The 14,614-nt window shown below is 40.6% G+C and overlaps 2 protein-coding genes across 2 annotated transcripts; both read left to right on the top strand.

Annotated features, from left to right (window-relative positions):
* Positions 1-4,212: 4,212 nt before the first annotated feature.
* LOC149051099 (uncharacterized) lies at positions 4,213-7,319 on the top strand. The gene has a single exon (XM_089196290.1). The coding sequence runs from the start codon at positions 5,113-5,115 to the stop codon at positions 7,240-7,242; it is 2,130 nt and encodes a 709-aa protein (XP_089052416.1). The 5' UTR covers positions 4,213-5,112; the 3' UTR covers positions 7,243-7,319.
* A 2,786-nt stretch (positions 7,320-10,105) lies between these two features.
* Positions 10,106-14,137, top strand: LOC149051098 (uncharacterized). The gene has a single exon (XM_089196289.1). The coding sequence runs from the start codon at positions 10,209-10,211 to the stop codon at positions 13,833-13,835; it is 3,627 nt and encodes a 1,208-aa protein (XP_089052415.1). The 5' UTR covers positions 10,106-10,208; the 3' UTR covers positions 13,836-14,137.
* Positions 14,138-14,614: the final 477 nt, after the last annotated feature.

Genomic DNA, 14,614 nt, shown 5'->3' with positions numbered 1-14,614 from the left:
TTATTGACTTTGTCCTTACCGACAGAAGAAGTCTTTAAGGTAAACGGCCAAAATCGGCCAGTGGCAAATCTTCCAGTTGACGATTTTCATTCTCAGCCGCGAGAAATGCCAACACCAAAGCTATTGAATACATAACTTTCTTTCTTTTTGTATATTGGTTTTTCCCCTTCTAGAAAAGTTTGAACCAATACGGATTTTTCAGTGTTTTAGCCGCCACAATCCGAGAACGTTCCGACAAACTACCTTATATTGAGAACCGGGAAGGCTTTGCCGATCATTTATCAAATAATTGTCCGAGTGGCGCTAAAGGCGAGTGACGTGTCAGCAGCTGATTGGCTATATCAACACACGTGAAAAAATACGAAATTTTTTCACGAGTGTTGTTACGGCTTTTCTCAGGGCCGGAAATCCCTGTATAACACCGCAGTTTATGTGATAAAAAAATTTTTTCGGAAATTATGACCAGGTATCAATGGAAAAGTAACTTTGATATTCATAGCATAGATTCTTGTTTTACAATAAGATGTTTTCAGTTTTTTGAGGGTGCGTTCCTTTGGGAGAATCCGGATCTGGATTTCTGATCTGTGGCGTTCCTTTCGAGCAAATCCATTTTCAGATCAGTGGTCTATCAAATCCACTCTGGACAAGAATTCATCGGATCACTGATCTTCGTGACCTAAAGACGAATCATTGGATCATTGATCCAACGTGTTCCTTTGAGCGAAGGATCCGAAATTAATCATTTTGCCCAGCGGCGCTCAATCTCAAATTAGGTTCTTCATATATTGACCGGAAAGATTGTTGGCAATCGCTCCACAAATTCTGCGATAAACACGAAATAAAATCAATTTTGTAATGTTAAATCGAGCGGCCACTGATCGCAGGCATTCAGGGTTCCCAAGTATCCGTATCGTAATCAATACTTGCTTCTGTAAGTCAGTAGCAGATCTCCCACCACTCCTTTGCCCATGAGGCAGACCTAGGCAAGTAGCTAACAGGCGTTCCATACAGCTGACTGTAGTTCTTGACATCCGAAAATGACTTAAAAAATCTGAAACAATGTAGATTAGTTTAATACGTTCGAAGCACTTCTCAATGTGGACATGGCTCTGCCTCTCCCTTAAAAAAAAAAAAAAAAAAAAAAACAATAGTAATTCTTCATCTTGACAACTTCTCACTTCTTGTAGTATTGAATCATCCGAAAGTTCCTTTATTAACGAAACAACAGCTGTTCTATCCACGACGGCCATCTTGTTTCCGTTTTTAAATTTAGCGCATAATTCCGCCTACGCGCTCTACAATTTCGCGCCTGCTGTCATGGTTACTGATCTGGTGATGACTTTGATGCAACGTGATCTGTGTGATCTTGGATCACAAATCCTAATCTGGAACCTCGTAAAGGAACGCACCCTTAAATTTCCCATAAAGACCAATCTAGGCCTACTGCTCAACCGCTGACTGAAAATCAATCGGGATAACTCTAGGGTCGTAAAAAACTCGGATCAGCAGAAGGAAGGAAAACTTTCACTTGCTTTACCTTTTCATTGGATTAAAATTTTTACATGTGATACCGATATTATAGTCTATTCAATAACATATACAACCATACTAGAGTATTAATGTCCACCCAGGAACATATCAACTGGAACTCTCACATCCCATATAAACCCTTGGAGACTTCCTTTGCCCGTATTTTTTCTTCATTTGAGAACCTAACCAGAGGTTGCGGTGTGCTGGCTAATCGTAGCAAATGAAATTATTGTGTAACGACGCTCTGTCACACGCGATTACGAGAAACGTTCATCGAGTGAAGACAGTCAAACTTCTGATTGTGATACTCTCGCGGACGTGGTGAGAACAGAGTATATCGGGGGAATTTTGAAAACTAAGACTGTTCTTAAAATAAAATGATATACAGGCAGCGTAGGTAGGTTTGATGCGTGAGGAAGCTACTAGTCCTAATGCTCAATCTTGTTCCCAGTGTCCTCTCTTCCCTGTTCAAATAAACAACCTTGGGGAACCTGTAAGTGAGGCGGCAGTTAACGGCAGATAACATTAGTTTAGTGAGGAGACAAGGGTGAATCGCTTTGGGAAACAGAAAAACTTGTAAGGTATGAGTACAATGTTAAATTTAGCTTATTTCCCACGATGGTAGTAGTGGTTGGGTATATACCTATATATTTTATATTCATCTGGGTTTCCTTTTCAAATTCGATGGAGTTACCGCTATCAATTAAAAGAACTTCAGTAGTTTGTTTTCATTTTAAATTTACATTGGAATGTCTCAACTGTTAAAATGTTTACATTGCCATTAAGCATATCTTGAACCAAATGGATATCTCAATGAAACCAATGTTTCAGCAGTGATGCTCTCCGGTAAACTGCAATTTAAGCAATTGTAGAAAAGGAAGGCAAAAATATAGGTTTTGACTTCATTCAAACCTGTGCTTCCCAAATTCTACCAACTGAAGAATTTTTCGTGAATGCACCATGGAAAGTTTGAATGGATGAATAGTTAGCAAATCCTTCTCCTTTTGAGATGGCTTTCCCTTTGTCAGCCAAAAGCATACGAGAGAGTTTCCTTACTAAAGAAATTTTACACTTAATAAGTTATTTGGGTAACAGAAAATTTGGAATAAAATAGATGAATGTACTTTGATGAAAGCAAGGTTCAAAATAACAGCCGGCTGCCGGCGGCAGCCGCAACTTTTAGCGCACTTATCAGCGATTTTTCACCGAAGAACTAGAATTTCATAGCAAAATATTACGCTTACTGATCGTCCAACTGAAGTAAAAGTCGCTGTCATGCTATGATGAACTTTTCATGTTAGGCAATTAAGCAGCCAAGAAATGCGCTTAAAGCTTTTCGGAAACGTAAACGAGTATAAAGTTTCGAAATTCGAAGCGTGCTACAGGGAGTATTTTTGTTTACAGTATTCAGCTTTCCACGTATTTGTTGGAGCGTGAAACATGCAAGTTTGTGTAAACACCGTCACATTATCGTATTTACGTTTCTGCACTTACATACTACCTTTAATCAAGATTTATTTTCTGCAAAATCCTGTTCAATATCGTTTGCAAAGCCTTCTTACACGTTCAAATTAAAGTCGGTACTGTACAGTACGGATTTCCCATGGAGAAGCGCGACAGTTTGTCTCGACGAAATTGTATATTTCACGCTTGAAGAAACACCGAAAAATTGAGCCGTTTGCAACGTTTTCTTAGAAAAGGAATTGCTGCCACAAAACATGTTGATCAAAATAAAGATTCTGATGCTGAAATTATTTTAAGCAATTTAAGGTAATTATTCCTTTCAGTACTGTTAATAAATCATGTTGAGTGTTGAAGACATGTTCTGACTGCTCATTTATTATTGACAGTTAAGAAAACAATGAGCCTTGACAAAAGCCTACAAATTCACGCTAAAAGCTGAAGAATTATTTTCAACCCTGAAAGTTATGGCTTTACTTCGAGTGAAAGACCAATAACTTGAAGATTAAAAACAGGTAAAATTATACAGTTAGGAAACGTTTATACTCATTGAGAGGATTGGATGTAGGAGTGTTGATGAAAGAAGTTAATTTTTTTTTATTTTTATGGCTAATACCTCATATAGGAGGCGAAGCCACACATGTCATTGAAATGAGTCAGTGAGTAAGTAGTTTCCTGGTGCTACTGATTGTTTATTTCAGAGCACTAAAGAAGACGATAAACATCTTAAAATCATCTCAGTATGGTGCGTAAAAAATCTAAGCTTTTCCTTGCAGAAATATCTTAAAAGGTGTGATTGGGGCACATAGAGGAATTTACTTTCTATCAAGAGAAAGAATTTTAATGCTTGGATTAGGAAATTATGCCTAGTAGATTGGAAAGTAAAGGTTTTTTTTTAGTCCTTGCCGTGACACTACACATGATGATAAAATCTCTGAAAATAATTTTACACTGTTGTCTCAGGCACGTATTTGATGACAAGACTGTTCATGGCATAAATATCTGGAAAGGTGATCTCTTAGTCATACAAGCTCTGAAGCCTAATTTTATTTATTTGAAGAGGGAGCATTTTACCATTTCAATCAGCAATTTATACCCAAAAGAGCCACCAAATTTGAGAAGGGAAGCGATGTCTTAACTAAGATACCTTGAGTTTAGCATGTGGAAAAGGGAATATTAATTTTAATCAACAGAATAAAAACAAAAGGAGCATAGTTTAATCATTATTTGGGCCTAGAGGATAGACTGATAGAGGAACAGTGAGCTTTTTGAGCTCGCAGATATAAATTATCGTAACTATTACTGTTGTTAACATTATTATGTTTAATATTGTTAATATTATTGTAATCAGTATATTCTTGAATCATCTTTCACTTGTGGAACAGGGTACTTGTAAATATGTGGGGTGCAGTTGGCTTTCTGCACCAGAGACAAATCTTGTGCAACACTACCTTCTAGTATCATTAGACAATCTTGAATTCTTTTTGATACTTTATACAAATTGTGCTATATCAGTAGCCGCATGAGGTGTTAAACTCCTTTTTTTGTGATTTTTATCATTGTCTTACCTTTTAACTGGATTCTCTATTAAAGTCTATTGGGAATCTCTTTTGTAGTGTCCACTGGAAATTTCTTTTGTCCAGTTTTTGTACTTTGGGTTGCTCCACTTGATAGTGACAGGTGGAGTGACTTTTCCGTTTAGACAAGTTCATTGAATAAATTTTTCACACAGTGACAACTATAGATGAAAGTTTAGCATCACAAGGACAACATGTAGATTGTGTGAACTGGTTGTGTGAGGCTATGTAAAGGGACTTGTTGGAAATGCACTTCTCTTTGTAGGTCCTTACTCATGTGAAGGTTTTTCTTTCAGGGCTTTTGCTAGAAATTGCACTGTCTGTGAATCCCTTTGTTAGTGACAATTGTTATAGTAGAACTTCCTTTCCTGGAAGAGTATTACTGTTTGAAACATATTTTACCAAACTCACCATCCAATTTCTTTGTTTATTCAAACTTAAGACATTGCTTCTGAAACCCTGTCAAATATGTGCATCTGGTTGAGTAAATCTCTTTTTTTTTTGTATGCTTCCATTTTAGAACACTTTGCATGGCAAAAAAAAAATGTCCACTTCTGGGAATAAGCCATATCAGTGCAAAACTTGTAACCAGTATTTTGTAAAAAAAGGAAATCTACAAAGACATGAGAGATCTCACACTAGAGGAAAGCCATACCAGTGCAAAACCTGTGACAAGTGCTTTCATAGACAAAGAGATCTAGAGGTTCATGAGAGATCCCACACTGGAGAGAAGCCATACCAGTGTAAAAGCTGTGACAAATGGTTTAATGATAAAAGAAATCGACATAGACATGAAAGATCCCACACTGGAGAGAAGCCATACCAGTGCAAAACTTGTGACAAAGGGTTTGCACAAAAGGGTCATCTAACATTACATGAAAGATCCCACACTGGAGAGAAGCCATACCAGTGTAACAGCTGTGACAAGTGGTTTAGTGATAAAAGAAATCTACATAGACATGAAAGATCCCACACTGGAGAGAAGCCATACCAGTGCAAAACTTGTGACAAGTGGTTTGCACAAAAAAGTCATCTAACAGTACACGAAAGATCCCACACTGGAGAGAAGCCATACCAGTGCAAAACTTGTGACAAAGGGTTTGCACAAAAGGGTGATCTAACAGTACATGAAAGATTCCACACTGGAGAGAAGCCATACCAGTGCAAAACTTGTGACAAGTGGTTTGCACAAAAAAGTCATCTAACAGTACACGAAAGATCCCACACTGGAGAGAAGCCATACCAGTGCAAAACTTGTGACAAAGGGTTTGCACGAAAGAGTCATCTAACAGTACATGAAAGATCCCACACTGGAGAGAAGCCATACCAGTGTAAAAGCTGTGACAAGTGGTTTAGTCATAAAAGAAATCTACATAGACATGAAAGATCCCACAATGGAGAGAAACCATACCAGTGTAAGACATGTGATAAGTGGTTTACACGAAAAGAAACTCTAAAAGCACATATGAGATCCCACACTGGAGAGAAGCCATACCAGTGCAAAACTTGTGACAAGTGCTTTGCACAAAAGAGTCATCTAACAGTACACGAAAGATCCCACACTGGAGAGAAGCCATACCAGTGCAAAACTTGTGACAAAGGGTTTGCACAAAAGGGTGATCTAACAGTACATGAAAGATCCCACACTGGAGAGAAGCCATACCAGTGTAAAAGCTGTGACAAGTGGTTTAGTCATAAAAGAAATCTACATAAACATGAAAGATCCCACACTGGAGAGAAGCCATACCAGTGCAAAGCTTGTGACAAAGGGTTTGCACAAAAAATTCATCTAACAGTACACGAAAGATCCCACACTGGAGAGAAGCCATACCAGTGCAAAACTTGTGACAAAGGGTTTGCACAAAAGGGTCATCTAACATTACATGAAAGATCCCACACTGGAGAGAAGCCATACCAGTGTAAAAGCTGTGACAAGTGGTTTAGTGATAAAAGAAATCGACATAGACATGAAAGATCCCACACTGGAGAGAAGCCATACCAGTGCAAAACTTGTGACAAGTGGTTTGCACAAAAAAGTAATCTAACAGTACACGAAAGATCCCACACTGGAGAGAAGCCATACCAGTGCAAAACTTGTGACAAAGGGTTTGCACAAAAGGGTGATCTAACAGTACATGAAAGATCCCACACTGGAGAGAAGCCATACCAGTGTAAAAGCTGTGACAAGTGGTTTAGTCATAAAAGAAATCTACATAAACATGAAAGATCCCACACTGGAGAGAAGCCATACCAGTGCAAAGCTTGTGACAAAGGGTTTGCACAAAAAATTCATCTAACAGTACACGAAAGATCCCACACTGGAGAGAAGCCATACCAGTGCAAAACTTGTGACAAAGGGTTTGCACAAAAGGGTCATCTAACATTACATGAAAGATCCCACACTGGAGAGAAGCCATACCAGTGTAAAAGCTGTGACAAGTGGTTTAGTGATAAAAGAAATCTACATAGACATGAAAGATCCCACACTGGAGAGAGGCCATACCAGTGCAAAGCTTGTGACAAGTGGTTTACTCAGAAGGGAACACTACAAAGACATGAAAAATTGCACTCTGGACAGCATGATGAAACATTTATTTGTTGGATTTGTCAGGAGGAATTGAGCAATGAATCCCAGCTCATTCATCATTATGAAGAACACATGAAGTTCCCTTGATTTTATTTTATTTTATTTATTTTAAGATTTAAAGAACGTTTGAGTTTTGCAGTAAAATGAATAATTTTGATTTCTCAGATTGACTATCTTATAAAGTGGGACGGGTGTAGTCTATAGACATTTCGTTACTGTTATATGGATTTATCGGTGCGAAGAGAATCATGGTACTGTAACATGGCGCTGGTGTAGATTAAAGAAACCTGTTGAGTTTATCTGCACCTATCAGGATATTAACAGGCCATTATTACAACAGGTACAGCTATTACACCTGCAGCAGGCCAAATGCTATATGCTATGCCACTTTACAATCTGCATCTAATGACAATGTCATGTATTTTTAAACAGAGGCTGACTGGTTTTCTTTGTCAGTAATGCTCTTCAGTAAGCTTACAAGCTAATGCTTTGTTTTCTTAGCAATTTCTTTGCTTCCTCTTTCCTTTAATTCTTCTTTAAGCTGAGGAACTGTCATTTTTGTAAAGTCAACTGAGCTCAAAGGCACAGCAGAGTGAGTTTGAGATGCAACAGTACTTTAACCACTTTGCAGATTAGATAGAGGTGTAGCAATTTCAGACGGTACAGTTTTTTCTTTTTCGGAATATGTCCTCTTCCCAGTACTCTAGTTTGTTTCTGATAGGATTTGGGCTCCCATTCCCTTTTTCTTAAGTGCCATTAGCATGACTCTTGATGAAGAACATCTCTAATAGAGTCCCACTTGTTGAATTTCCAGAAAACAGTGGACCCATCAATGTTCCTTTCAACTCCTTGCCCTGTAAATGTTGTTACTACTTGGTACATTTGGAAAAACCATGGGATATATGGGAAACCATAACATGAAGATATTGGGTAACTCTCTTTCACTCTTAACCTTCCCTTAATCCTTTGAGAGAAATGAAATCACTCACCTATTGTTTTGCTTTCAACCAAAACTCTGTGGGGCTGGTATTCGGTTGCCAATTACTGAGATTTTTTACAGGGCTGCAAAGTACACCTGTATTTTTATGATCTTTTCAGCAGTTTTAGGCCTCAAGAAATCATTCATTTTCTCTGGAAGGTGATACAGCATTGTTTTCTTATCATTTCTTATGAGACTTATCCATTCGTGAACAGAACTTTCTTTGCCATTTGCATTTTTCTTTCCCAGACATCAAAAGACATTCCACAAGACCTTCTACTGTGAATGAACTTATTACCTATTTAGGTGTGCCTGTTTGTTGATCAGGTTTCCAATACTCTCCTCAATATCCCAATCATTAACTTCTTTTATTAAATTGGCAGTTAACACTTATCAGTTATTCTTAAAAGGAGGTGAAGTTCATCAACAATTATATGATCCAATTCAATGTCCAGAAGGGGTTCCTTACAACAGCCATAATCATCCTTTGATTTTTTGGACATTTCTTTCAATTCTTGTAAAGACCTTGAAAGTGGCTTTGAATTGAAATAACTAACATGCTGATCTGTTTTCCATCTATCATCCTTTTGGATTTAACACCATGCACGTGCATAGTTAGCTGTTGCTCCATTTAAACCTAGCATGCGGAGAATGAATTTATAATTACCGCAATGCATGGTCCCTAATTGCTCCTTCCAACGGAGCATCGTAATCTAACGCAAGCTGTAGGCCAGGGAAAACTTGTGAGGTTTTCTTAGAGGGTCCTCAGTGATAATTCTACGCCATTCTTTTTGCAATGGATAGGGTATTTCCAGGGCGAAAATTGGTTTCGTCTCCAAAAATTTAGTTGCATATCATTATTAAATCTGTTTATCAAACAAATTTTAAACATGTTTAAGCTTTGGTATGAACGGGGTATAAGCTCCGGTTTACTGAACTCAACTACTTTTGCATATTCATGCTGACAGTTCTTTCTGTCATCCGACATTTTTTTAAAAAACCCGGGAAAATGTATTGTATTCCAACTCGGAAAACAGGAGGAGAGGCTACCTAGCTAGAAGAGAAATTTTTAAAATGGTGGACGAAGTATGTGTAGCGTTGCAGTCGTGTCTTCCGTTGTGGTTATGTCCTCACACATTATAACCAATAGAATGCAGTTTTACTTCTTCCAATCAAAGTGCGTTGTGATCGTGTCGTCTGCGTGTCACTTCCCAACTTGGGGAGGGATGCAAAGCAAAACCCGATTTTCCATTTTTTTTCCAATGAATTCTAGAAAAACGGGATAAATTCTGTGAAATTCATCCTTTAGGTGGATTCTATCCTATTGACTTGTCATAGCCACCTTTAGCCCCATTTTCGATTTAATCATTGTGTGAATTTGTCATAAACAGGGTAAAATAGGACAAATCCACCCAGAAGTGCAATAAATCCTACAATAATTTAGAAACAGTGTGAGAGATTATTCAGCGTTAATTGATTTCCGGTTGATTTTTTGCGATAAGTGACTGATGATTGAACAATAGGATCATATTATATATTAAAATTGAGAGAGACCAGAGCGTGGGACAGAGAACGGTGAGAGAGAGCGGGAGATTAAGTTGATTTTATAAAATAAAACGTGAAGTTTCGGAACATAGCAGATTCTTTAGTCTCATTTCCGAAACAGTGGCACCTCCGACGGGACGCGCGAAGCATGGAGGAACTAACCAAAGAAGCAGAGGCTAAATTGCAGATGTTGCTGTACACTAATGGAAAAACACGTGGCATTGTGGAAAAGGGAAACCTTGGAGCGGTCGCGCGACATCGCGACAACCTACAAGCATTAGTAAAAGAAGTAGACGCGCTTAAACTAAAGGTCGAGCAGACCATGTTCAAGGCCGGGAAAAGTGCAGAAGACGTTGGAAGTTGGAGCAGTAGCATTGAAGAACCGATCGCCGAAGCTGACGAAGAAGTTTCGCGACGAGAAAAATGGCTCGTGGAGACGAATGGAGAGATCGAACATTGAAAGCACAAGGACGAAGAAGAAAGGAAAGCCCGTGCTCGTGAAGAGGAGCTTAAATTCGAAAGAGAGCAAATGGAGATGAAGCTAGAATTCGAACGCCAACTGGAAGAGACCAAGGCAAAACAGCAACCTGTTGAGAAGGCCAATCAGATTGAACAAAGGACAACAAAGCTACCGAAACTACAGATCACAAAGTTTAATGGGACGTATGAAGCATGGCTGCCGTTCTGGAACAAATTTCAAGCTGAAATTGATAAAGCAAACCTTGCGTCTGTGACCAAGTTTGCATACCTAAAAGAGCTGGTAGATCCAAAGGTTCGAGCGGAGATAGACGGACTGCCTTTCACAACAGAGGGCTACGAAAGGGCAAAGAATATCCTCATCGGCGAATATGGGAAAACGAGTGAGATCGTGAATGCGTACGTCCAGAACATCGCGAATTTACCTGTCATTACAGGAACACAACCTGCACCTATCCACGAATTTTACAAGAAGCTCGTGTACAATGTGCAATCTTTGGAGACACTGGGCAAATTGAAAGACGTCACTGGAAATGTAAGAAGTGTGCTCGACAAACTAAAGGGTGTAAAAGCAGACCTAGTGAGAGGACAAATGGACTGGCAGGACTGGGACTTCTCACAGTTGATAAAAGCTTTGAAAAGTTGGAAGGAAATCAACCCCATTGGGAGCGGCGCGGATAATGCGGGAAAGCAAGGTGCTAAATTCCGCGATCGCGAAAAAACATTTCACGCAAACGAAACTACGCCAACACAAAGAGGGTGCGTCTACTGTGACGCAACTGACCACAGAGCTGTGAATTGCGACAAGTTTGTGACAGTTGGAGACCGCAGGAAGCAATTAGGACTGAAACAGCTTTGTTTTAACTGCACCGGAAGTCGACACCGTGCTTCTGAGTGCAAATGCCGTTCTGGCTGCCAGATCTGCAGTCGAAGACATCATACGTCGATCTGTGACAAACATACATCGCGAGACCAGCTGATGACCACAACGAGCGCAGAAAGGAAAGGAGTGGTGTATCCTATGGTAACAGTTGACGTGAACGGTGTTAAATGCCGAGCATTGTTGGATACAGGAGCCGGAAGTTCCTACGCTTCATCAACGCTTCTGAACTGTTTACATTTGCGCCCTATCCGTCAACAATTCAAGCGCATTGAAATGATGTTTGGTACTTCAAACAAAGCGATAGACATCTATGGCCTACAAATTCGAAGCGTCGATGGTAAATTCACCTTAGAAGCCGAAGTAAACAAAGTCGACCGCAATGAGTTGTTGACATTGGAAAACCCAAAATGCGCAGAAATCGTAGCTCAGTTTTCTCACTTGAAGGGCGTAACCACAAATGATAACGACGAGAAAGAGATGTTGCCTGTTCATCTGATCCTTGGAACAAACGAGTACGCTAAGATCAAAACAGGGGCAAGACCAAGAGTTGGGCGCTCGGGAGAACCAGTAGCAGAATACACGAAGTTCGGCTGGACGATCTTGTCACCTGGAACAGAGTTGGATCTCAGCAACATGTTGTTAACGCAGACCTCCGCAATTGATTACGAAGAATTGTGCAAGTTAGACGTCTTGGGGTTAAAGGACAATCCAAGTGGAGACCAGGAAACCGTTTACGAAGAATTCAAAGAGCAACTAACTAGGAGTTCAGAAGGCTGGTACGAGACGAACTTGCCCTGGAAAGGAAATCACCCCCCCCCCCCCCTACCGAACAATCACACTGGAAGTTTAAAACGTCTCAAAAATCTCGTGCGGAAGTTAGAGATACAAGGCGAGCTGGAGAGGTACAACGACATTATCCAGACTCAACTGAGCCAAGGGATCGTAGAACACGCTGACGAGGTGGTCAAGGACGGAAAAGAGTTCTACATTCCTCATAAAGCGGTCGTGCGCGAGAATGCAGAATCTACAAAGATACGCATTGTTTATGATGCTTCTGCAAGAGCTAATGCAAGTGTCCCCTCACTCAACGAGTGTCTCGAAATCGGCCCTCCACTACAGAACCAGCTTTGGAACGTGCTGGTACGAAATAGGTTCTATCCCGTGGCAATAGCTGGCGACTTAAAACAAGCATTTTTGCAAATTCGCGTCCGAAGAGAAGACCGAGATGCCTTACGCTTTCATTGGATAAAGGATCTGGCAAGCAAACAAGTAGAAACCTTGCGATTCACTCGAGTACTCTTTGGTTTGGCACCGTCTCCATTCCTCTTGGCCGCAGTTATCAAAGAACATCTACAGCGATACAAAATGGTGAACCCGGAATTAGTAGAGGAGATAGAGCGCAGTATGTACGTGGATGATTTAATCAGTGGTGGGGAGACAACAGAACGAGCGTTAGAAATCAAGATGACAGCCACGACCATCTTTGGTGAGGCGACTTTCAAGCTGCACAAGTGGCATTCCAACGATCGGGAACTAGAAGTTGAAACTGCGACTGTAGATGAAGAAAGTCAGAGTTACGCCAAACAACAACTGGGAACCAGAAAGGGCGAATCAAAACTGCTAGGAGTCCCCTGGGACAAAGGAAAGGACGAAATTCAAGTCAGCTTCCCGATTTCAACCGCTGAGCCGACAAAAAGAGGTATTCTTGGAAAAGTCGCAAAAATCTACGATCCACTCGGTCTGGCTTCACCCGTGACCCTCTCCGGAAAAATGCTCTACAGAGACGCCTGCGACACGAAGATCGCATGGGATAGGCCCTTACCAAGTGACTTACAAGCCAAAACAGAAGGAAAGGCCTATCTTGCATTGTACGCGTGCAGTCTTACCCGAGGATTATTCCTGGAAGTACTACCAAACCTGGCAACCAGTGAATTCCTAAGAAGTCTAAAACGGCTCATCGCGCGCCGTGGGCGTCCGAAGAAGATATATTCCGACAATGGCAAAACCTTTGTTGGCGCCGAGAAGTGGCTCAAACAAGTTATGCGTGACGAGAAGACACAAGATTACTTAGCACATGAGAACATCAAGTGGCAATTCAACCTCAGCCGCGCCGCTTGGTGGGGAGGACAGTTCGAGCGCCTCATCGCACTGGTAAAAACAGCTTTAAACAAGACTATCGGATGCGGAATGTTGACCTGGACAGAGCTGTGTGAAGTGGTACTGGATGTGGAGATTGCTTTGAATAATCGCCCTTTATGTTACGTCGAAGACGACATACAGTTACCCGTGCTTACCCCTAACTCACTGCTATTTCTTCGATCAAACCAGCTACCAGAACTAGAACCACACCATCTAAGAGAATTTGATCTGCGTAGAAGAGCTAAATATTTGCGAAGGTGCAAGCAGGCTTTGTGGACCAGGTGGACTACCGAATATTTACGAGGGTTGAGAGAACGACACCGGATGAAACACAAGGGTCAAACCACGCCCTTGGCCAAAGGAGAGGTAGTCATCATCAAGGACGAGGAACGAAATCGCAATAAATGGAAAATTGGAATCGTGGAAGATCTGATTCCGGGACGAGACGGAATCGTTCGAGCTGCCAAACTTCGAGCGGGGAAAGGAACACTTGAACGGGCGGTACAACACCTTTACCCACTGGAGCTGTCCTGCGATCGGGAGAATGTACAGGCTCCTCTGCAGCTCAACCCTTTAGCCCCGACATTCAGGCCCAGGAGGGATGCAGCGGTAGCCGCTCGTTATCGCATTCAAGACGCGAACATTGATGCCGATTAGAGATATTTAGGAACACTGAACTGATATACTGGACTAACTTTCTGTTTCGTTCATTGAATTTCAAATTTCATCGAGTGCGTCATTCTAGTGTTTTTCTCCGTTGAGAAAAACAGGGGAGTGTGTGAGAGATTATTCAGCGTTAATTGATTTCCGGTTGATTTTTTGCGATAAGTGACAGATGATTGAACAATAGGATCATATTATATATTAAAATTGAGAGAGACCAGAGCGTGGGACAGAGAACGGTGAGAGAGAGCGGGAGATTAAGTTGATTTTATAAAATAAAACGTGAAGTTTCGGAACATAGCAGATTCTTTAGTCTCATTTCCGACAACAGTACTTAAAAAAAAAACAGCTAAAATCAGCGGAACCGCAATAAAATCACAATCTACAACTTCAATTTTTTTAACGGAGGGCTTAGTGCGATACGGCAAAAACCAACAGTACTCAAAATAAACAACTGAAGGCCAAACTTCTGTGATTGAAGGAAGACTTCGTGACGCAGACAAATAATCGCAACTTGGACTTCTCAGTCGATCTCACCTCCGGCAGATTAGGTGAAGTGTCAAAAATATATAATTTTATGTCGACGAACCATAATCTATGATCTTCAACTATTAAAGAAAATAAAGCAATTGTGATATGACGCCACATTGTGCTTTTGTCTTAGCTTGTGGCTAAAATGTTGTCATTGAAGTCGCAAGTCGAGCAATGAAGACTGTAAATAAAGCAAGGCTGCAAATAAAACGTGAACTATAACGCATCCTTTAGTCGAAAGT

This window comes from Pocillopora damicornis, chromosome 2, assembly GCF_964200805.1.
Source record: "Pocillopora damicornis chromosome 2, jaPocDami1.2, whole genome shotgun sequence".
Taxonomy (NCBI): Eukaryota; Metazoa; Cnidaria; class Anthozoa; order Scleractinia; family Pocilloporidae; genus Pocillopora; species Pocillopora damicornis.
The sequence above is the reverse complement of the archived record's forward strand: the minus strand, read 5'-3'. Positions and strand labels throughout refer to the sequence as shown.

Excerpts from the sequence above, each read along its gene's own strand:
- LOC149051099 (XM_089196290.1), top strand. The coding sequence starts at position 5,113 with ATGTCCACTTCTGGGAATAAGCCATATCAGTGCAAAACTTGTAACCAG.
- LOC149051098 (XM_089196289.1), top strand. The coding sequence starts at position 10,209 with ATGGAGATGAAGCTAGAATTCGAACGCCAACTGGAAGAGACCAAGGCA.